This window comes from Thermobia domestica, chromosome 9 (assembly GCF_964235325.1).
Source record: "Thermobia domestica chromosome 9, izTheDome1.hap1.1, whole genome shotgun sequence".
Taxonomy (NCBI): Eukaryota; Metazoa; Arthropoda; class Insecta; order Zygentoma; family Lepismatidae; genus Thermobia; species Thermobia domestica.
Genome location: NC_137462.1, coordinates 238458267 through 238484162, shown reverse-complemented (window position 1 = coordinate 238484162; position 25896 = coordinate 238458267). Strand labels below are relative to the sequence as shown.

The 25896-nt window shown below is 37.4% G+C and overlaps 2 protein-coding genes across 2 annotated transcripts; both read right to left on the bottom strand.

Moving 5' to 3' along the window:
- Positions 1 to 20142: 20142 nt before the first annotated feature.
- LOC145661175 (uncharacterized) lies at positions 20143 to 23007 on the bottom strand. The gene has a single exon (XM_081726625.1). The coding sequence runs from the start codon at positions 23005 to 23007 to the stop codon at positions 20143 to 20145; it is 2865 nt and encodes a 954-aa protein (XP_081582751.1).
- Positions 23008 to 23040: 33 nt separating this feature from the next.
- Positions 23041 to 25056, bottom strand: LOC145661174 (uncharacterized). The gene has a single exon (XM_081726624.1). The coding sequence runs from the start codon at positions 25054 to 25056 to the stop codon at positions 23041 to 23043; it is 2016 nt and encodes a 671-aa protein (XP_081582750.1).
- Positions 25057 to 25896: the final 840 nt, after the last annotated feature.

Here is a 25896-nt window from a genome sequence, read left to right as displayed (position 1 = left end):
AAACTGTCCATGTTGCTACAGAACGGCACTTAGAAAGCTTGAAATTTCCTTGACTAGTAGCAGAAATTCTGAGAATCCCGTAACTTTTCTAGAAATTTCAAATTCCCTGACTTTTCCAGGTTATCCCGCTGATTCGCCACTGTATAAAAATCTCCTCATAACAAAGAGTAGCCAAAAGCTTAGTGTAGCTTTATATTTTTAACGCTGATTCTTCTTTTTCTCGTTTCTTTTTGTTTCATCCTTCCTTAAAATTTTCATTTCTGGTTTCGAAGGCGGGGTCCGGAACCCCTGGATCCTCCCTTGGCTACGTTCCTGTTCTCAATAATGTTATGCCACTCTTATATCTCGAAAAAGAAATTTGCGATGACTTTAATGAATCATTCACGCTCTTCATCAACTGATACTGAATTTTTATACTCGCTCAGACCACTACTTACCTCCCCAGTTACTAATACGACGATTAAAAAGTAATCTGGACAGTTAATCTCGTATACGAATGCAGAATGAGCAAGCCCATGTTTTAATTATTTTAACATAGAGTTTGTAATTTTGTTATTCATCAAAGAAGTGGCAATAGCTTGAGGTCATAATGCTCGATGGAACAACGTGTACTAGGTTGTCTCTTTCTAGCGTTTGCCTTCAGCATAAGTGCATAGAGTTGTCCATGTTGTCAGATACATGTCCGTTTAAACTCTAACTTTACGTACATTATAATGCTCTTTCTTTTGTGAGTGTGCTTTTTTCTGTTTTGTACATCCTTATGACGAGATACAAACACCAGCGCAGAGCTGTAAGCTATGTGCATATATCTAATTTAACGATGTTTTGTATATTTATGTCACTGGAAGGGACACTGGGTTTGTTTTTCAGAACAGTAACAGAACCAAGCAATGGATTTTCGAAGGATTATAGTTATTTTTGCTTTGTAATACTCATATACAAGTTACTTCCAATTACCCAGGGAACGAATTAATAATTTTAATATTAGATTTTAAATTGATTTTTTTTTCAAATGTTAGTTTTGCTATGAATACAAGCATGCAAAGCCACAGGCAAATATAATACTAATCGGTGTAATTATAGTACTAATTTCTATTAATGGTATAGAGTCCTCGAGTATTCAGTTGTGGTCCAGTATTAGTTTCTTCTAATAATAAATGATATCCTTTCCTTATGACTAACAGTAATACGTTATTACTTGATGATTAACTGAAACTTTTCAATGGAAGAAACTACATCCAGTTAGCAATGGAAAAATTCAACTTTTAGTTTCAGCTGGTATGTCTTTTCAGTATGAAATGAATCCAAAGATTCGTTTACGGTTCTCGTTTGCTACTATAGACATTTTAATTATTTTTTAAACACTTATGTTGCCCAAGATTTCAGTATGTGGGTGACAAATTGCAAAGTGGTTCAATCTTTTCTATGACATACTGCTTTTTAAATACGTCTTCAGTCGATCTATTGCACTGAGACACCGTTCTGGTTCAAAACAACAACTTGGTGCAACTAAACTTATTCTCAGAACATTGAAACATTTATTGAAATATTCAACATTTGAACATTGAAAAACATCTTTCTAAAAAAAAAAAAAAAAAAAAAAAAAAAAAAAAAAAAGATAACAAACTGTGACACTTCATAATTGTGAAACTATTTGAATATTCATTAATATTTTAAAGACTAAAATATAAATCTGAAGGATGGTTATGACAAGTATCGGTTAACAGTATTATTTTTCTGTACTAATAACATTTCAAATTATTAATTACATTTACATTAGTAGTGGCTGTTTTTCTTCTATCAAACTAACTACTCAACTATAAACATGGATTTGTAAATACATGAATGGCATCTGTATACAGTCGGACAAACAAATTAATACATTTATATATCATTCTTTCCTTTGCATTTTCATTGGACTGTCATATTTACAGGATAGCGAATACGCTGAACAAGGTTGCATTGCAAACGCTGCTGTAGTAACCAGAAAGGAATGTACACTTAGGTCCAACATGATTGTCGCATATCTATAACTGTCTTCTTGTAAGAATATAATTTGAAAATGATTTTGCAGGGTACTTTTAATACTGATACTATGTGTATAATTGGAAAATGTATATTTGTGGTAAATTTCATAGAAAAAGAATCATAAATACGAAAATTAGAATGCTAAATGGACAAAATGTTGCTAAATGGACAAGAAAGATTTATTTTCGTTTTGTTGTTCTTATTTATTGCTCGTTTGACATGAAATTTGCCACATACATGTCTTTGCCGATACCGGGCGAATTCATTATCAAATTATATTTCTACAATAACATATTTATAGACAACCGACAATAATTTTGGACATGAGTGTACATACAGGATTCTGGTGTATAATTGTATTTTCTACCTTTTAATACTTATTTTGCCTTGAGATTTTTCTTTATAAACACCACCTGTTGTTACTTGATCTAATACAAACCTATACACCTTGATCGCCATATGTCCTCTACAGCTGTAAATAAGTAGTAATAACCCAAATATGTAACATTTTTGGTACCCAAACTTCTGATAATTTTGTGGGAAATATGCAAAATTAATGATTTTCATGCCATTAGAGGGTTAAAAAGTTACCAGATCTAGTGATTTTTCCAATAATTCATATCAGTGTGGCAGTTTGATTTCATAAAACTAGATCATTTTTAATGGGTGGCGTAGTTTGCTTACATGGAAAAGGCGACATTTTAACTAGGTGCGGCACAATGATATTTCATTAATACTATAACGCCTCATATGCATACCTTATGACGTATGTAAGAGAAAGAGGTGAAGGACCTAATGTGTCATATTAGTATAAAATTACTTACACTACTTACCTTTTATTCTTGTACCGCTTTATGTGTTGCGTTTGTTTTCCGCTCACTGTTGTTGCCGAAAGAGGATCCGTTTTCTGTGGGCGGTCGCTTTCACTTCATCTACGAATTCCAGCCGATACGGGGCAGCGTCGGTGGCATTATCACAAACGCAGGCGGAGAAAGTTCGATTTGACAAGGAAATCTATGTATGGAACTTATATTTATAAAATATGTAGCTATTTCCTTCTAGGATATCAGTTAGTTTTAATGAAATAATAATTTAATAAAATAAGATATGAATTTTATATTACAACTTAAAAATATGCAAAATATTGTGCCTTTAGTGATTGAAGAAAAACTTTTAAAATACGAAAAATACATTATTACAATGTTGATATTTGTATGATACGTTGCGCTCACACATACTATCGCAGAATTAGGTATTTCTACAAGCTTAGGTTGTATGCCACTCCTTCATTTTCATTTTACTGGGAACATAGTTTCCCTTACACTGACACATCATTGATCTGATCCTTTGAATTATGTTCTTTTGTATACGTCATTTCTCATTTGCCATTTATTATTATTATTGTTGGTAATGGTGCTGATATGAAATTCTATGAAAAATTTTACACTGCTCCACCGAGTTTTGAACTTATTGCCCTTGCGTTACTGACTATGCCATCAGGGCAGTCGGCAAAGCGAAGCCTGATTTTGGTATTACCGGATAAGGCGTTCTTGCAGGCATTTACCTTTCAGGCACGAAAGTATTAACAAAAAGTTTGCAAAGGAATTATTATATGATGACACAGAGTATTCTGAATTTGCCAAACAATGAACCAATTAAAAATCAAAATCCAAGTTGTCAGACAAATTATTCCATTAAAAATAAATAAGGAGAGTACAGTACGCAATTAATTAACTGAATCATAATCAAATTAACAAAACTAATAGTTATTTGATAGTTCACACTAAAGCACTAAAGTGCTCATCGCGTAAGTTAATACGATACGTTATAAGATATGAAAACAAAAATCGCACAAACTATGTTAACGTCTCAAAACATATTTTTTATAAACGGATAATAATACATAATTAATAATAATAATAATAATAATAATAATAATACGTAACATTAAAAACAAAACAAAATGCAAAAGTCAGGTTAAAGCTGAAGCAAGAATCGAACCGGGATTCTTCTGTGTACTAGTCAAACGTGTTAGTCACTACGCCACATTACAGTTGTAAATCTTTCATCTTTAGAAAGGCTAGCGCACCGGCCAGCTGCGGGAAACGTGTTTGTACAAGTTATTCGTCTTCCACAATTATTTTAAATACATTTTTAGCAGTAGAAAATTATTTTCTCATCAGAGAAGAGATTTTATCCGCCAAACGTTTACAATTATATCCATGCTTTCAGTATTTTTGGTACAAGAATCACCTTATATTGAATTGCTCTATGGTAGTATAACCATTAATTTTTAGTATTTTCAAACACTTTTTTCAAAAGCTTTCGCAGAAAGCGGAGCAATAATAAAACTGATTGTATTAATTATACCAGTTCCAAACGACTTTCCATAAGAGTATAAAAGATATGTTCAAATAAAAATAAGAAAGAAATCTCGTCATAATCGTTCAGAATACTTATTACAACTTTTTTAAAAAATGAATATTATTATCATAAAGTTATAAAAGGATTATATGTTGGGAGGAATTTATTTTACCGTCAACTTCAAGTAGTTTCTCCACCAGAGGGAGCACTTGTCAATATTTCTTATCAGCAAGTGGTTTACGAAAACTCGAATGACTGAATATTTTTGTACATTCACATCGTAATGTGTGAAGCTATTAATATTATAGATATGCCACGTTGACTTGACACCTAGTCTTCTATTCCAGGCGCTACTATCGGCTGAAGGAATTCCACTCCCTTTCGCTAAGGCTCTCTCGTTTAGCAACAGCTGAACCCTTATTGGCTCACTTGGGTGGGTGTGAGCTTTAGTTCGCATTTTTGCCACGGCTCAAGACATTTTGGCAGCACTATAGCAACAGAGAAAAGCCAAGACAAAACAGATATTAATAAAGAACAATATATCACGTTTCTATAAAACGATAATATACACATTTCATTGCATTCTTATTGAATGTTATAATTAATGAAATTTCAATAGTAGATTGGGCAGCTCTATTGCGTGTTGTCAGAGTGTTGAGAAGCGAAAACAAAATAAGCTTTACATTTAAGATATATTATAGTAAATAAACATCATGTGCATGGGTTTACTCCCGTTTCCTCTTACATTATCATTCCACATACTCATCAATCATCATCTGTCTGTGTGGGACTCAGCTGAAATCTCCAGTTAAATGCTATATCTCGCTTCGTATTCAACAAAATCGTGTCCGTGAGTTTTTTCGGGGTTTTCCTCGTAGTGCTTTCTCATTATACTTTAACTTTGCACTTAATACGAACAAAATTGCACAGTCCTCTGTCGGTAAACCCATGAACTGTAAAGAAAAAGTTTCAAGGGATGGGGTTACTTTGCATCGGTTCAAGTAACCGCTTAGATAGGAAATTATTACTACTGGTACCTCCTGCCGTCTAACTTTAGGTAAATTTCCTATTTAGGTTGATGCCAGAATGGATTTCTTGTTGGAAAATAAATTACGAACAGCGGCGGATTCAGAAAAATAGTTTGAGAGGGACTTCACACAGAAAGACTTGGTTTGTCTACAAATCACTAAACATTTTGAAGGGCTTCAAGCGTATACGCATATTAATGACTAACATTAGATTTCTTTAAAAAAAGAAATCCTGCAATTTGGGTGGGCTTCAGCCTGAAAGCCCCAAACCCTGTAAATCTTCTACTGATTACGGCTGGGGTGATATTCTTGGATGTAAAGAGCAACGAAGGCAAATCAAATCACGGAGATTTCTTCTGTTCTTGAGTTGCCATTATTGTGGAACATGCTAAACTATCAAAATGTAGTTCCTATGTCAGTACTAGAAAATATATAATTTTTCTTTGCAAATATCGATAATTCATACTAAGTACTGATACCGGTACCGCCATTTCAACATCCATATTTGTAGACTGCATGCAGTTTTGTGTAGGAAGTGAAATGTATAAATACAGGAGAGAAAATATTGCACAGAAACGTATATTGAACATATTTTTTGTATATGGTGCAAAGTATAGGGTTACTTGGCAGCAAAGTTTATATGAAATGAAATATTTGAGTTTTACGTCTCACGGCTATGCCGTATAGGCAAAAGGAGACGGACCAAAGTTTTATTTCAATAATCATGGTCATACTATCTGTTTAGGAATGCACTTGTACTAATGTTTTCCTTATATATCTACCTATTATATGTTTAAAATACAGTGTTCTAAATGATTATGTTTGTAAGTTACATCCGATTTTCATTAAAATTCCTTACATCTGGTGCATCTGGTGCGTAGTAATACCCGTCTTACGGTAGTATTTTTTGGGGAAGGACTGGACCCATGGACCAATTCCCTGGCTACCAATCCGAAAGTGCACAATTTTCAATAAGTGTACAGGGCATTCCCTACATTGTGTAATTCTCAGATATGCGGTCAACAGAATTTTCAGATATACCCTGATTTCAAGGAGAGTCTAAAGAAGATAGGAGGTAAGGCTCACCTCTGACTCGTTGGGTCCCTGGTTACATTCCTCCTCCTGACAAATAGGCTTTTGATGAACTAACACTGTAGGTGTGGGTATTCTTAAGGTTCTCTCGTTTCCTACCATTTTCTTGATTCCGCCATTGCCATGTATCTCATCATTACCTCTCCCTTACATTGATGTACAATCATGGGGTATTAAACTAAAAAAAGGAAAAAGAAAGAAAGAAACAAAGAAAAGAAATTATCTCGCAAGTATTCTATTAAAAATGGGTTTTCTAGACTAAACAAGTGGCCCCGCGTAGCGTAGTTGCTAACGCTCTCGCCTTCGGTGCGAGCGGTCCTGGGTTCGATTCACGGTGGGGGCACTTGGCCAAAAGAAGTGTCAAAAGCTTTTAAGTCCAGTCATCCTGAATGAGGTTTTCTTGGATTATCCTCAATCACACCAGTCAAATGCCGGGGTGGTACGTAGCATATGGGTCCCAGGCCATTTTCATTCTTCCTCAATCCTTTCTTTCTTCCCTTTCCCCGGATAGTGTGCTTGCCCAGGGACATCATCCCTCATATGTGACGGGCTAACAAGGCCATTGATGCCGGAAGCCCAGAAATCTAAATCCTAAATCTTTATCACACAAGTTTCGCGTTAAAAAAAGTTTTTTAGCAATATTGATTATATTAAGTAGGTGACAAAAATATTGTAAGCTTGTGTGTATTATTAAGGCAAATAAACCACTTTTTATATTTGTGTCTTTCAAGGATGTAAATGGAAGTTAGAGGTTGTTTTTGCACTCCTGAAAAAAGTTGGAAATGAAGCTTATGGCGTTTTACGTTAACACCGTCGAAACATTCATTTTAAATACCTTGAAATGTAAAAAGTTTCAAAACACTAATATTCAAAGATTTCTAAAAATTCAGATTTGCCCATTAGTTTCTTCTCAACAATTAAGGAGTTAGAATAGTAAAAGTTTCAGTCATAAACAACATTACTAAGTTAGTACTATATTAAAGCAAAAGGTAGTAGTATACTAAAGGAATATATAATTAATGGAATATTTAACTGAAATAATAGTCTACTATTGTACTTACACAGGCTTTTGTTTCCTTCTCTCCTCTCTTCCGTTTTTAAACCACATCGTTTATAAACAAACTACAAGCAAACGACAGTTGTTCGATGACGTCAGCCGTGGTGCAAGAAAGCTGTCTATAGGCGGCAGGATCTCACACAGAGATGAACATATATAACATATAGCTGACGTATGCAAAATACGGAAGATTGTTAGATGTCAGACATCTTACAGCGACATGATAAAACATCTAAGCGAGTAAAAGGCAGTAGCTATTTAGTATATGGATAACGTACGCTCCGTACAGATTTCCGTAGTAAACGTAAGGATTACGCGAAGTGTTGTGTCGATCGTGAACGATTCGATCATTATGAACGAATCATGGCGTGAATCAAATGAATTATGATTCTTGCCAGAAATGAATCGATTCTTCTAATGAATCATTTTACTTTCCACTGAATTGCTTGCCGTGATCGAAATGAATTGAGAATCAAAAAGTGCCAGCTTGTGTAAGAGAATTGGTAGGGTTGCTTCTGCAAATGCGCTTGCAGTTCACGGGGAATGGTAAAAGAAAGAAAACCGTACGCGCGTTTTTTCTTCCTTCTTTCGTAGATGGCGTGCGTTTTTTTTATTCCTGCGTGGTAGGGTTGCTTCTTGCGAAAAGAGGAAGCCGCGTTGTTAGAAGCAGATTACTTTCAAAATAAACTTTTCTGTTGCTTGCTTCTCGTCGTGAAGTACTGACAGTGTTGCTCAATTAGATGTAATACGATTTCGTAGTTAGTTTCAACATACTCTTGATGATCGCTTATCTATTTTATCAAGATACTATACGTACATTGGATAAAGACATTACTATCACTTTCAACTGCACTAGCCAAAAAGGTCAATTTTAATGTTTCATAAGCAGCTCAAAGTACTATATTATATTCAATCTAAATACAATATTTACACAGAAAAGGTGCACCGTAAAATATTTGTACTGTACATAATGGATTTCACAAATGTATATAACCTACATGTATAGAAAGACTCAGATTCTTTCTGGGAAGATAATGCATTGCATCTTTCAGTAGAAACACTTGTCCACATGCAAAAAAGTTAGTGGCAAGGGCGCCGATTCTGGGGGGACCGGACCCTTGAATGCTTAAATGTATTTTTATGAATATTCAATATTTAGCATAACTTGAATTAGTCTTAAAATCCTTTAGACCCTTGTCTGCAACCAAACACACCTTAATGCGCCCCCCCCTCCCAAGTTACAGAGAAATCGGTGCCCTTGTTTAGTGGTACATATTTTTCGCTTTACTACTATTGAAATGGACGTAGAGATACAAATGATTTTCTGAGCTTCCATGTAAACAAGAGGATGTGGGAGACCCGGGATCGATTCCCGGCAAGAGCTCATGTGGTTCGGATTCCATGTTAACCAGTAGGTCCACGTCTCATATAGCTTTGCTGCTGAATGGGACGTTAAGCTCAAAATTAACTCAACTCAAATTTAACTAGCTAATGGTTTTCTCTTAAGAATATAGATGAACAGTGATGATTTCAGGGGTAGGCGAGGAGAAAATACCCCAAGGCTAAGAATTATCCCCTGGGGCATTTCTCAGATTAGGTTCAATTGGGGTTACCATCGCAAATATAAGTTCATCTCTTGCTTATTGAAGTAGTATTGGCTCAGTCTTAAAGAGTTCACCTCTGGTAGATGCGGTCCCTGATTTTCTCCTATTTACGCCAAATGGGCTTTATGGTGGACAAACACCATGTGTGTGGGTTTTCTTTGAATTCTCTCGTTTTCGCTCACTTCCTTCATTTCAGCATTTCATTCATCCTCATCATCATCGTTTCCTTTACTCTCGACGAAGATAACCATGGAACGTAAAACTTTTTAACATTTCATTTCATTCCGCGTTTACTCAATGTCTCCCAGAGGGAAACCTTATAAAATGATCACAATAATATTAAGTATATGTTAATGTGTTAACTCCCTTTCTTCTCTAGCTCAAAAGAATTCAAAAAGATCATTATTTTTTGCCAGTCAAGAATAAAATGGAACATATTTTAGAATGTAATAGGATAAAATACAAATTTTGCAGTTTAACATTCCACGTTTATGTCCATTAATCTATGGAAAACGAATGATTAAGGCAAGTAAATAATTATGGAAGAATAGGTGGAATGAGAGTGTGAGAGGAAACGGGAGTACCCGACAAAACCCACCGACATCATGATGTACACCACAAACTTATTTAGCAGTGGATCAAACCAAGAACCCCACACACCGGAGGTAACAGCTTTATCAGTGAGCCACGGTGACCTCAGGATAGAATAGAATGGATTGCGAGATAACAATTTACTCTAATTAATCATTCGCCTCTTCTTTAGCCTATAGTGCAAAACTGTAAGACGTAACAACAGAATAAAATTCATTAACATAATGTGTACTTTACAAAGTGTACCTGGGGAAATAATACGCATCAGAAATGAATATACTACTACGGACTCATTGCATAGTACTTTTGTATTTAAAACCAAAAACGTGAATGTACATTGCACTTAGGACTCTATATTTCTCTCCATATTAATATGTACGACAATAAGAAGTTACAAATAAATTCTTAAAACTGCTAGTATCCCGTGAAAATTTTATGGAGTATATTTCAACAAAGTACTTCCTCGAGAACTGAAATTGGCAGAAAAAAGTGGAGATTGCAACAGTGTTAGTTTTTGCCTCAAGCCCTAATATCAAAACAAAATGCAAAAATAACAACAATGGGAGCAGAGCGACACCATATTATTGAAACTTTATAATAGCACTGAGCCACCACTCACCCCAATGCAACGCTGGCCGTGTCATGTGGTGTACTTCCTCTCCTCACGAGGAATTTACTAAGTTGCGCAGAAAAGAAGTGCAGTAGCCAAGCGATTCATATGATCGAATAATTCCCACTCAATTCATATGATCGAATAATTCATCTGCGCAAAATAGATGTGCGGAAACCTAACTGATTCAATGAGCGAATCATTCCCAACCAATTCATAGGATCGAATAATTCATTTGCGCAAAATAGATGCGCGGAAACCTAACTGATTCAATGAGCGAATCATTTCCAACCAATTCACTTGCGCGAAGGGAATGCGCTGACAATCAATTCATATAAACGAATTAAATGATCGAATCATTTCAGTGAATCAGACTAAATGAATCAATTCTCTGAAATGAACCATTTTGCCCATCACTAATTACGCGTATTTGTACAATATACCGCTGTCCGGATAATGGATTTTTCTCAGTGTAGCCTCAGCTAAACCTCCAAGTTGGAGGACCACTCCTTGTCTTCTGTCTGCAACTGCTTATTCAGTATATTCACAGCTAATCTCTATATCTAGAGGCCTTCTCTTCGATCCGCAACATGAGAACGAGCCATGCCGTGGTGACAGGAACCCACATTAAACTAAATAAAAGAAAGATTTATTTATCTTAGATCTCCATTCATATCATTTAGCTCCACGATGTACGCATAAGGCAAAAGGTTCCCCTTTACATATGATAGATTGACCACCAATCTTTGCACCACTCATATTTCGAGCGCCATCACAAATTTGTCTTCTGAGTTGAGCAATGGGAAACTTCATTCCCACCATCACATCCTGAATAACTGAAGCTATAAACTCACCAGTAGTTTTCGATACACTGTAGAGCTCAAGTAAACTTTCATGAGGACAGTGATCTTTATCAAACCACTTGACACAAATATATAATTCCTCTTAACCACTCACTTCACGATAACCACCAGGCATGATAAAGAATAAAGAGGAGTTTTAATATTCGATTTTGTTACATATATGAAAACAATTTATTTGCCCATGATTTGAAAGAATTTTTTTCTGGATTTTACCACCCACGAAATTACATCTTTTTCTCTCTATTAAGCTCTTCAATTGTGGAAACTCTTCAGAGTGCTTACCAACTGAAAGAAATTCTCGTACCTTTAGTCATGTCCTCTAAATGCGAGTCCTGAAAACGTCGCTGAAAGTAAAGCAACAAAAGAGGACGCTCTGATATCTAGTGAACAAAGGAAATTCTATACAACACAATGGATTTTTACCTACATTATTAGCTTCTATTCTGACTGCTGGTTATCAAGTTAACTATTTTGTCACCGATGTGGAACATGTTAAGAAAATGATTTTAGTTCTGCCAGAAGTTCTTATCGTACATAATTATAATCATTATCAACCATGGACAAACGTGAATCTCATTTGGACAAAGAAATGCAAGGAACACGAAAAGTGATTTAACCTCTTTTATGGATGAAGAATAATGAAACCAGTATAAAACCATCCTACAAGAACATCTTCATTTAATGAGAAAACAAGAAGAAGCTATAGAACTTCCTGTTATTTTTATCAAACCCGAGAAACCTGAAGTAGAGAAACAACTATTAGTGTGTATGAGCACAAATGTATACCAGCAAATGTAATAAATTACTAAATCAATTAAAACAAGATAATAAGAGGATTGGTTTACACTATGTGTGTAAAAGAAAAAATAAAACAACGATGTGGTATCATGGAACTCATCATCATCGTCATCATCATCATCATCATCATCATCATCATAATCCCCACTAAAAACAATATCATTTAGAAACAATGATCTAACTAGTATCATTTTTGTCTACTGAAGTGGAGACTTTTTATAAAATATGATAACCATTAGTGTATTAAACAAGAAACAAATGCACTCTTATATTCATCATCACTACCATCTTCAGGAACATCATTATTAAAACATTTTTGTAAAAGTGCATTTTTCAAAGAAGTACTTTTTCTTAATTTAAACTGTTAGCAGTGAACAATGAAATCTGAAAAGAGTGACAGTTATTATTCTTAAAGTAATATAAAATGAAATTTCTTTGTACAAAAATAACTTAAGAAGAATAATAAGAACTTATTTTCATTATTAGACGGACGGCTAGGTGAGGTCTAGGTTGCACTTCTTTGTCAATTGGGTTTTATGACTGATTCTTACAGAGAAAAATATGGTGAAACAGAATTAGCATGTTACCATTCTGTAAAAGTGTCCATTCACCCCTAAAATGAGGTCACAAATATGACGGTCGCGCGAACACACCCATTTATGCTTAACTGGTTATACTGTATATCATCGCAGAATGAAGATAAAAGTTCATTCTGATGTCAAATTGAAGATAATGAATGTCAAAAGTTATTTGAATAAGTATAACTCTTATATAGTGCCGCTATCTTTAAATATGGCGACTTTTATGTACAAAATTTGGGTTTCCTCGTTTCTTTATGCTTGCTTCATGGCGGATAACTTTGAAACTGCAAGAGATATAGAAAAAAGCCTTGAAGTAAATGTTATAGTGTGCAATCTCACTTTTCTGACGATAATATGCGTAATATTATTTCTCTCATTTTCAAATTAAGGAAAATAGCTCATTTTAAGCAAAACAAAGTGTTGAATTGTGTGACATTTGATTATGATGAGATCTAATTTGCATGTTTTTAAAAACAAAACACGATTTTGTTACTGATTGCAGTGAAAACAATTCTGAAGACATAGGATAGATATTATCATGCTGCGTAAACAGTGCGTGTTTTCAAAGTTCTTGTTAGCATACTAGAAGACAAAGTAATTCAAAATAATAAAGCAATGAAACCTCCGGTAGTCATGCCGCATTATTCTGAGTTGTTACGGAAAGATGTTAGGTTGACTAATGTTCACAGTACTCGTCTGAAGAACAAACTTAAGGCATATTTTGGTGATGAAATATATTTTTAAAAACCAACGCACAAATCTCTTGATTCTACTCACATTTCCACTGGTGATGCCATCGAAGCAGGGATGATGGGGCTCCAGCTCTATGAATGCTGCCGCAGAATCCGCCATGAAATATTGAGTCCAAACTGTCATGGTCACCAAAATCCATTGACATCTGTGAAGACGGTGTGTTTATACCTCCATCTTTATTCAACAAGATAGCTTGGATTGTATACCAGCCAAATGGTCGATTGCAAAAGTAAGAGAGCACGTGTTGGACCAGTCGTTCATCGTCGAGTACTCAGTGTAGCTGAGGATATGATAGTTTCAGCATCATATGTGAAATTAGTGCTTCCAAAAACACCATCGCATCCATGGACAGCGATTAGTCATCTGAATCTGTAAGACTACTCAACCGTTTAAGTTATGATGTTTCTAATGCGTACCTAAGGGAGGCTGAAACTGCCATTGCACATAATTACTATGAATCAGATGTATGGGTTCCTCCTATTACTTTTACCTTGAATAAACCTGTTATTTTGGCATTCGATAACACTGACATTAACCAAGAAACTCTCACAGGATGAGAAGGCACTTCTCATGGTACTAGTGGATGTATCATATAGCAGTGGTGTGAAGGAGGACGACACATTAGGGAAGAGGAATCCCAACCAAGATCCAGCGACGTTCCTTTTCATCAGAACCAAAAAATACTGAACCTTACCATGCATTTAGAACTCAACAGCAAATGTACGTCAGATATGCCCATAGATATAATCAATTAGCAATTAATTAGATGGCTGAGAGCAAGGGATGTTCATCTTATATATCGCACCTTCGCGCGAAAAACGATCCAAGTCAAAAAATTGCTTTTTTTCTTTTTCTAGTACAAAAGTAATGAAAATATCTATTTTTATCGGGAAAAATGTCACAAGTATAACTTTAAAATTGTTCGGTATAGATCATTTGTGTCATTTTTCCGGTAGGCACGCAACGTTTATTGTCTACCAGGAAAAGTGTCACTTGTCAGTTGTTTCAAAGTCACTGTGGAGTGAAAAGTAGAGATGCAAAAAAGCCGGCTTTTTTGAATCGATGGTTTTTTTCACATAAAAAGCCGGCTTTTTTGGGAAAAAAACGAGAATTTTGGAAATTTTGGCTTTTTTCAACTTCATGATTTTTCTATCTAAATAGCTTTCTTATAGTATATTCTATAGTTAGATAAGAATTCCATGACCTGAATGTGATATTTCGCTCTGAAATTCACCATCAAGATGGATGGAGCACATGTTTTACGAATTAAAGCTAACATGAAGAATGTAGTATTTGAGGGTAATTTTAGAGGCTATTTAACTTTATTTTAACTTTTGAGTTATCGACATCTTTTTTCTTCTCTAGTTTGTCATCCGTGTTTCATTTCTAAGAGCTTTTAGTACTCTAGCTTCTAGCGCAAAAGTTAAACTTGCCCGTTTTTCTATTTATCCGTCAAAGCGTACGTTTTTCAATATATCCGTCAAACCGTACTTCCACATTTCTGTTATACTGTAGCTGTGAAGTGATTTAGCAATAATTTTCCGAACACAACCTTGAATACCAATTTATACAAATAATCAGTAGCGGATTTAGAAAAGTACTTTAGGAGGGTTTTTTTCTGATTGTTTCGTTTCCTAAAAAGTCCTAATTTTATTTGGGAAGTGCTTGAAGTTTATGAGTACCGGCATAACTAATATTTCGTTTCGTTTATATGTTTAGCAATAATCTTCCGGATACAACTTTAAAAATAATTTTATACTGAGAATCAGTGGCGGATTTAGAAAAGTATTTTGGGAAGGGTTTCTTACTAATGTTTAGTTTTTTTTTAAACATTCGTAATTTTTATTTGACGAGAGCTTAAAGTTTATGAGTAAAGGGATAAATAATAGATATTTCGTTTGTTGCAGACATTCCGTAACTTTGGGGAACGGGCTTCAGTCCGAAAGACCGCCCCCCTAACCTTCGCAAAACCGTCACTGCTGGTAATTAGTAATAATAACGATTTAAAAACAATAAAAAAGGAAGTCGCCCAACTCACAGTACACGCACTATTTCTACATTCACAGATGGAATGAAGAAAAGCTTTGTCAGAATGGTCGAATGCTGGTTGAATGCCGGACTTCCCGATAGAAGCGCAAAAGCTAATCACTCAGTCATGTTTGTTGTGCAGTTGTATTTAGCTTAACTTAAATATATTCCGTAGTCTTTTTTTTGGGGGGGGGATTTCCGTAATGATATGTTGAATCCCTCTTGTTAAAAATTCAGAAAACTTGAGGATTGGGTAAACTGTGATGGTGGTTCTATACAACTTAACTGTAGAATTTCAAGAATATACAGAACCAAAAGTTCTAGATGTGCAGCCTTTAAGTGTATCATATAAATCTAAGTATTTCTCTTATGTTTTATTTTAATTTTATTTTGTTTCAAAAAGAGGGTATGGAATATTTTGAAGTAAAAATACTACATACTATTTTGCCAGTTATTTGTGTATTCTTTAAAAAGAAGTGTTTACTTTTAGGGTTGGCTGGTTTACACCAACTTTTTTTTAATAACTGGTTTAAACCACAGAAATAAAAAGAATGAAAAATGCGAATCGTGTGAACTTCATGGTAACGTTTCCAGATATCAAACCACCTGCAATAGTTTTATTTCCCTTTCACCTTTTAATCAAGGTGTCCCATGTTCAATTCTAGGTCGAACCACAAGCCTTCTTTCATGCGTAACCCAAGTAGCGGTTCGGATGTCAGTTTAAGCGAAAGTCTTCTCCTTGATAACCTCGGTATTTCGTAAGGATGTTAAGCCTAAATATACGAAACAAACCAAATTGTATATTTCTGCATGCCTAAATGCGTGTTGTTTTATAAAGAAGCCAATATTGCTTAAATATATTGATAGAAATTTGCAAAGTTTATCGATTGCCTACGTAGCTTCCAACATTAGCTTGGATTGGACTTTCAATGATATCTACGTACCGGTACTAAATTTGTAATTTAATACCTCAGTTTTAGCGTACTGATTATGGTACGTTGACCTTTAAATTTTACATGCAAAGCAATAACAGGATTTTCCCGTTATTGTCTTACATTTCAAGTAATGACGGGATTTTCCCAATGGCTAGGGCGGGAGATTCTCAACTTAAGAAATTTACTGACCGCATTTCTTTAAGCTTATGGGAGTTCTTCCGGCATAACCCCGCTGTTGCATAGTAACATCAAGGCGAAACAAACTTAGGCTATTTCTGTGAATATGTAATATAAATACATAAAGCAAAAAATCTAAGTCAAAAAAGCCTGGTTTAAACCAAAAAAGCCTGGTTTAAACATCCCCCCAAAAACGGGTTTTTGGCATTTTCAAAAACAACCATGGTTTTTGCCAACTCTGCTTACTTTTGTATATAGGAGGTTAAAAAATTCTTATTATATACATTGGTTAATCCTGTGGAATTCATAATGTAAATATGTTGAAGAAAAATTGTTTGAAATATTTTTTCGAAATTCATAGTTTATTTTCGATGTTTTATATTATTATCAGCATCAACCACTAATTAAATGATTTTTTGTGTTATAGAGAAGCGATACAAAGTCTGTTTTATCAATTTAAAGCAGTATTTTGAAAAAAGCCCAAAATTTCCCAAGCAAAAAAGCAAAGCAGAAAAAACCGAGTTTTTTTCCAAAAAAGCCGGTTTTTTTCCGAGCCCTTGCATCTCTAGTGAAAAGTAACAAATTCTCAAGAAAAGTGACATATTTTCAGTTGTGACTGTTTTGAAGATAACTCTGTGTTTTCAGACGTGTACTAACTTCTCGAGAGTATCGACACATCTCGTTTTGTGACGTTTATCGTGATTGAAAACCATCATTGTTGTGTTTGTGTCACACATTTTTTAAAGTTTTTTCGAGTTGTTTCCCTAAGGGTTTTAGACGTATTAATTCTTTATTGGTGACTTATTTCTTGTGATTATTTTATGTCCTAGCTTCTTGTAGTGAGTTGATTTTAAGATTGCCCAAACAGGTACAGAAACAGTCCATAAATAGTTCTATTGGTTCCGATAATGATAATAATAATATGATGTGGTCCGTCGTAGAACAAACACCAGAAGGAGACAAAGTTGGACTACCGTCCAGTTTCGCAGCAACAACTTCAACTGTAAATAGATTGTCTACGTTCACGGCTAGAGATTTCACAAACGAGAAACACTGCTCACCATCTAGTGGAGATACACAATAAAATAATGTATGTGATATGAATGTCAGTGATTCTGCGAATGAAGATTTTGATGATTCTGATGTTGACCCACCGCTTCAGAATGTAAAACTATTAGCACCAACGCATCCAGTTCAGTGTGCAAGGAAACTGCTTTTTCGCAGCGGGAGAATGTGAAATCAGGAAAAGAGTGCTGCATTGTACATAACGATGAAAATGGTGGTGTTTTTACTAGTGACATTGAAATAGCAACAGATACTTAGCACTCTGAAGTTGTTGAAGGCAGTACGAAAAGGGGCAAGAGACGTTCATGTGCATCAGGTAAATGGTTAAAGAACGAAGCAAAGTCTCTTCGGAACAAAGGACAAGCTTATATTTTCTCCTCGAAAACAAAAACGTACTTAAAAAAAAGAAAAAAATAAAAAGAAATAACTCAAACCACACTGCGGTGCAAAATGCAGATTAAAATGCTCCCCAAATATTAGTTTACAGATAAGGCAAGACATTTTTACAAAATACTGGGAACTAGGTGATGTTGAGAGACATTGTGACTTCATTGCTTCTAATATGTGGTGCATACACCCTCTTTATCGATACACAACGCAAGGCAGTAAGATACATCTCAACAATGCATTCTATTTTGAAATGGAAGGTCAACCTATTAGAGTTGTGCAAACAGTTTTTTTTTTAAATCTACTCTTGATATCAGTGATAGACCAATTAGAACTGTAATTGAGAAGAAGGAAAGCAAAGGAGTATTCGTAACAGAAGACCGCCGTGTGAAGAACAAAAATCATAAAACTGTGGAATGCAACATCAAGGAAGATATTTGTAGACACATTGAGTCGATACATAAAATAGAAAGCCATTATTTGAAATCTAAAACAACTCGCCAGTTTATTGATGGCGGTAAAACTGTTGCTGACTTACACCGAGATTATGTCAATAACTGTAAATATCCTTCTGAAGGAAATGTGCGCCCACATGGAAATTACGTAATGTATCAAGTTTTTTTTTTTTTTTTTTTTTTTTTTTTACCGAAGAGTACAATATTTCATTCTTTAACCCAAATAAAGACCAGTGCTACCTATGTGAGGCATTTGAAACCACTGACGACTCAGAGCGAGATGAACTAAGAAGCCAGTATGAATCTCATATTATTAAAAAAAAAAAAAAAAATACTTATCACGGGTTGAAAAAGCAACTGATAAAGGGAAGGTGACTGATAATTTTATTGTTGCGTGTTATGATCTACAAGCTGTACTACCATGTCCAAAGGGTGATGTGTCTCTTTTCTATTATAAATCAAAACTCAACACCTTTAACTTTACTATTTCTGAATTAAATAGTGATGCAGTTTGTTGTTATGTTTGGCATGAGGGAGAAGACACTAGAGGTTCTTCTGAAATTGGAAATTCGTGTGTGTTGAAGTTTGTCGAGGAAAAGACAAAAAGCAAAGACAGAGAATTCAAGTTCATATTTTACTCAGACAATTGCTGCGGACAACAGAAAAACAAGTTCATGATATCAGCTTATATGTACGCGGTTATCAAATATCCTGTGAAGGCTATCACTCATAAGTTTCTTATTAAGGGCCACAGTCAAAATGAAGTTGACGATGTCCATTCAGTCGTAGAGAAGCAAATTAAGAGAGCATTGAAATCAGGACCTATATATCATCCAGATCATTACGTTTTACTCATCAGAACTGCAAAGAAGAAGGGAAATCCCTACAAAGTGTGTGAATTAAGCCACGCTGACTTCACGGACTTAAAACATTTAAGCGGACATGTAATATGTTTATCCAAACAACGGTTTGTTGTTTTAACATATATCTAATAGTAACACATAATAAGGATTACACAATTAATGGACTGTATTTAGGACAGATTGATAGTTATTCCAACTGAAAAGGAATGTAATTTGGTCCTCCAAGCACGATCGCGGTAGCGCGTCACACACATAAAGTTCTCACTCCCACACACTGACAAAAGATGCTTGGACGCGGCCTAACTGTAAATTTTGAACAATGAGAGGAAAGGAACCAGTATGCGAAACTTCGGGGTAGAGAAAAAGTCACCCCAAGAGCCATCTGTACACAAAAATTGGCACTACATACAGACACTGTCAAAATTGAATATAAGGCTGTTAGAAAAAATAATACTATTTAATTGGCAGAGGACAGAATGGCCCAAACATAGCCCCCACCTTGAAACGCTCAAGTTTCAAAGAAAATAGTGAGTTCACAAGCCTTGAATCACATAAATCACATACACTGCATAAGACTGATGAATATTAATACGCTGAAACATGAAAACACTATTTACAAATTATAGGACAGCAGCCAATGCACTTATCACGACACCGCTGCCATGACCTATTTATTTTGGGAATTGAACGGGATCAAACACAGTTTCACAATAGGACGTTTCAGTTCGCCCTGGGCTGTTTTAATTGTAACTACACGCACTGCTCCATCGCGGCCTGAGTGAACTTCCTTGACTCTCCCAAGCTTCCATTGTAGTGGGGAGAGGTTGGATTCCTTTATTATCACCATGTCGCCCACCTTCAGGTTATCTTGTAGCGTAAACCACTTTGCCTTTTGCTGGAGGTAAGACATACTCTAATGACCAGCGACGCCAGAAATGCCTCACAAGCTGTTGTACCAGCTGCCATCTTCTAAGGTGAGAGAGGTTAGGGGACGAGCAGTCTTTCTCTGGGAGGGCCAAGAGGGATTCCCCGACTAAGAAGTGAGCAGGAGTAAGACAGGAGAGATCATTAGGATTCTCTGACAACGGTGTGAGAGGACGCGAGTTCAGAATAGCTTCTATTTGGGCCAGCACCGTGCACATCTCTTCGTAGCACAATGTTACATTTCCCATTATTCCTTTTAAATGGTGTTTTACACTCTTCACGCCGGCCTCCCATAAACCACCAAAGTGAGGGGAAGATGGGGGATTAAAATGCCATGTTATTCCCCTTTCGGAGAGGAATGATGTGGTCAGGTTATTTTCCTTGGAATGCGCACTGGCCTTCAACAGCTGATTTAATTCTTTACTAGCGCCCACAAAATTTCGACCACAGTCACTATAAAAATCACTTGGAACACCCCTGCGGGCTATAAATCGCTTCAAAGCGGCTAGAAATGAATTGGTGCTGGCGTCAGATACCAATTCAAGGTGTAGGGCCTTGGTAGTGAGACACACAAACAGAACAATGTAGCCCTTACCCTTAATACGACTTCTTCCATAACTGTTCTTCAGAACATATGGCCCAGCGTAGTCCACACCAGTTTTGGAAAAGCACTTGCCGGGATTAACCCGGGATGCTGGCAGTGAACCCATAATTTGAGTCTGAGTTTTTGTATTGAAACGCTGACACCGTACACATTTGTGAATGACATCACGCACTAAACTTCTGGCCCCCAGCACCCAAAACTTTGTTCGCAGGGTAGCCAGCACTAATTGAGGCCCACCATGCAAAGTGTTTGCATGCTCACATTCCACCAATAGACGAGTAAGTTTATGCTTTTTGGGCATCAAAATAGGGTGTTTCCTATCCACGGACATCTCGGCATTCTGCATCCTTCCACCAACACGTAAAATTCCATCACTGTCAATAAAGGGAGTTAAACATAACAAACTGCTTTTGCGGGGGAGGGGCTGTTCATTCTGCAGACACTTCAGCTCTGTAGAAAAAGTACCTTGTTGAACTACCTTGACCAGGCACAAAAGACTTTCTTCTAATTCTGTCGCGGTCAATGAACCACGAAGCTTCTGTTTTGGGTTTCTGCAATTGTGAATAAACCGCCGACACCAGCTCACCACTCTTTTCAACTTTGACAGGGAGGAGTAGCGGTTCGCAAGGTCATTTTCGGTGTTTACATACATGACTGTGACAAAGTTTCTTCTTTCTTCCTCAACTCCACTTGAGGTAGCCGGAGTAGAAAATGACGCTGGCAACACTGCTTCGCGCATCCAAGAAGGACCCTCCCACCACAGAGGGTGACCTAAGAGCTCCTGGGGCATTACCCCCTGCGTAGCACAGTCCGCTGGATTGTCCTTACTCTCGACATGTCCCCACTGGGGGGCGGGCAGAATATTTTGTATTTTCGCTACTCTGTTAGCAACGAAGGTTCGCCATTTGTCCGGTGACTGAGCTAACCACGATAACACGACCATAGAATCCGTAAAGGCTCTAGCTTCTTTCACATCGAGATTAATTGCACTAGCAATTGTTTTTAGTAGCTTAGCCAACAGTAATGCCGCACACAACTCCAAGCGGGGGAGGGACACAGCTTTCATGGGCGCAACCTTAGTCTTAGCCGCAATGAGGCTTACGCCCACACCCCCGTCTGCACATTCTGATCGTAGGTAGGCCACTGCACAATAAGCTCGTTCGCTAGCATCACAATAACCTATCAGCTGACAGCTGACAGCGTCAGATGGCATGATACATCGCGCTACCTTCACCTCACGTAACAAAAATAATGAGTCACAGTATGCTTGCCACACTGCTCTGGTCTCAAGAGAAAGGAGTTCATTCCAACCTAAGTTTTCCTTCCATAAGGATTGCAATAGTATCTTAGCCTTGATAGTCACTGGGGAAAGAAGACCAAGAGGATCGAAGATTTTGGCCACTTCCGACAGTACCTTCCGTTTTGTCCACACAGCGGGAGGAGGAGGGATGGATACACTGAAACCAAATTCGTCACTTACAGGTGACCACTGCACCCCGAGAGTCTTAAAGTTGCTTTCTTCACTGAAATTGAAGGGCACATCCATTTCGCGCAAGTGGGGGGGAACGGCCTCAAGCACTTCTGGTTCACTAGATAACCATTTTCGAAGCTCAAAACCGCATTCCCGTAACAGTTGAATTAGCTGCTGCTGCAACTCAATTGCGTCCCTCACACTGCTCGCACCTCCGAGGTAGTCGTCCATGAAAAAATCCCGTTTCACGGCTTCGGCTGCTAGCGGGTATCTCTCCCCTTCATCTTCGACCGCCTGGAGTAGGCATCTCGTGGCAAGGAAGCTAGCAGGAGCGGTACCATAAGTGACGGTGAGTAGGCGATAGTCCTGTATAGTTTCACTTGGCGAGTTTCTCCAAACAATCCTTTGATAGTCCACATCGTCCTTGTGCACTCGTATGGCACGATACATCTGTTTAATATCAGCACATAATGGCACACGATGTTCGCGAAAGCGAACTAGAATAGGAAAAATGTCTTCCTGTAATTTCGGGCCCACCATGAGCCTTTGATTTAAGGACACCCCAGAAGTTGTTTCCGCACTTCCATCGAAAACCACTCGTACTTTCGTGGTAGAGCTGGTAGGTTTTAAGACCGCGTGATGCGGCAGGTAGCAACTTTTTTCGGGGGGGACATTTTTCTCACTTGCGGGAATAAGCTCCATATGTCCCAACTTAAGATATTCGTCCATGAACTCACGATACTGCCGCTGTAACACAGGTTGTTACGCTAATTTGCGTTCCATGTTCAATAATCTCTTAATCGCGATCTCGCGTGATTCTCCTAGTGCTGGCGCGCTACCCCTGAAAGGTAGTCTTACCACATAACGTCCCTGTGAGTCACGGTGGTGGGTTTGCAGAAAATGTTGCTCACAATCTTTTTCTTCTTTGGATAAGTGCGTTTGCTGAGGTAGCTCTTCTAGTTCCCAGAACCTTTGAAGGGCGGAATCTATTTCACATGATACACGGCATGATGTCACTGTCACGTTGCTGGCTTTAGAACCTACACTTCCCGATAACACCCATCCCAGAGTCGTTTCAAGAGCAATTGGTGAGCCAGGGGGCCCGACCCGCTTTCCCCCGAGCACGAGAGACGGAAACACGTCAGCACCGAGAAGTATGTCAATGGTGCCCACCTCATTAAAAGTGGGGTCCGCCAATCTTAAGCCTGTCAAATGTGACCAGCACGTTGCTTCGGGACATGGCTGTTTTGGTAGATTTGAGATCACCTTGGGCACTACAACAGCCTTGGTTTCGAATGTTTCACAACTTCCGCCTAGAGGCTGAAACTTCAAATTCACCATAGCACTAGCAGTTCCTACCCCTGCTCCCGTTATACAGGAAATCACCACACTGGATCTGATTTTTCGAAGACCAAGCTTCTGCACGCAATTTTCAGTAACAAAACTGCACTCTGATGCGCAATCGAGCATACACCGGAATGGATATGGCACACCATCCTTCCCTAATATTTTCACGATAGCAGTACACAATAGGACATGAGGAACACTGACTTCGGAAGTCACATGAGAGGCAACACTTGTTTCCTGAGATTGTACTGGGTTCGACGTCGACTCACTTCTATTAAAATGTAATAATGTATGATGTTTCTTATCACACTTGCGACATTTACTGGATGAGCATTTGTCCTTCCAACATGCTTTGCGCATGCAATTAAAGCATAGTTTTCTCTCCTTCACGAACGCGACACGATCTTCTACTGCCCGTTTGGTAAATTCGGCACATTTGTAAAGAGGGTGGTCAGAACTACACATTTCACATTGAGTTTGAGTTCGTTGAGCGGTACTGACATAAGAGCACGCTGATTTCTTTTCGCGGCCTTTCATTGGGTCACTAGTGGCGGGTGGTTGTCTCGGCTTGTCATTGGCCGCAACAGCAAGAGCGCGGGCTCTGTTGTTCAAAAATGCCGCGAGTTGCTCAAAAGATGGCTGCTCATTTGAGTTCAAGGAAAGCTCCCATTGCCTACGTGTCTCGTTATTTAATTTGTCCGCTGTATGGTACACTAAGAGCGCATCCCAATGTTCGATTGGTTGTTCCAACACTTTAAGAGAACGCGTACACTCCATGGTGGTGTCTATCAATTTTCTTAACGCGGCTGCTGATTCCTGTTTAATGGAAGGTTGTGTAACTAACCGTTTCAAAATCGAGTTTACTATTTCTCGCTTGTTATGATAGCGCGCGTTTAACATGATCCATGCTTCCTTATAATTACTGTCCGTTATCTGCATAGCTTGTAAAAGCTGTGCCGGCTCCCCTTGCAACGATGTTTTTAAATACTGCATTTTTTGAGCATCTGTCAGTTTCTCGTTATTATGCACAGAGGCCACGAATAAGTCATGGAACGAAAGCCACTCGAAGAGATTTCCTGAGAACACTGGAAGCTGGAGTTTGGGTAACCTAATGTCACTCACTTGTTGCACTTCAGACACAGGGTTTGGGGGAGGGGGTTGTGACACTTGTAATCCAATTAATGACACCCGCAGTTTCACTATCCTGTTGTCCATCTCCGCAATGTCCACTTCTTCCCTTGTGTATTCTTCATCTGTTGCCACCGAAGCACAATCTTCCAACAACGCTGAACATTCTCGTTCAAGATCCATCACTTTTTCTTTGTGAACAAGAATGGCGTTCACTTCAGTTGTTGTCAAAAGCTCAACGGCTTTTTCAGCTCTTGTGATTTTGGACTTTAGGGTCCGTTTCTTCACAGCAAATGTCTCCATCTTAACACACGAAACACTTTAAAACCGAAATAGAATGTTCACACTGTTCGTTAAAAACTGCTCACAACGGTTACGAATCCGGCCCGAAAAGAGGACCATGTAATATGTTTATCCAAACAACGGTTTGTTGTTTTAACATATATCTAATAGTAACACATAATAAGGATTACACAATTAATGGACTGTATTTAGGACAGATTGATAGTTATTCCAACTGAAAAGGAATGTAATTTGGTCCTCCAAGCACGATCGCGGTAGCGCGTCACACACATAAAGTTCTCACTCCCACACACTGACAAAAGATGCTTGGACGCGGCCTAACTGTAAATTTTGAACAATGAGAGGAAAGGAACCAGTATGCGAAACTTCGGGGTAGAGAAAAAGTCACCCCAAGAGCCATCTGTACACAAAAATTGGCACTACATACAGACACTGTCAAAATTGAATATAAGGCTGTTAGAAAAAATAATACTATTTAATTGGCAGAGGACAGAATGGCCCAAACAGGACAAATTGGAAGCAAATTCAAGAAAAACTGACAATGAAGACGTGAAAATGAATGATTTGAAAATTAGTTGTGTCGAGAAGAGCAATCCTTCTCTAATGAAATATAAAACAACTTATCAAGAAAGTGAGCAGTACAAGATGATTGCTGTATGAAAATCTCCTCAGTCAACTAGGAACATGACGTCAGCCCTCTCGGCAGATGCTCAAACCTCCATCTCAAGCCATTATATAAGCAACGGCTTCAAATACCTAAAACTAAGAAGGCTGATTTGTTAGAATTACTCAAGAGGAAGATCATCCTTAGTTATTATGCACAATTTTACAACAGTTTGT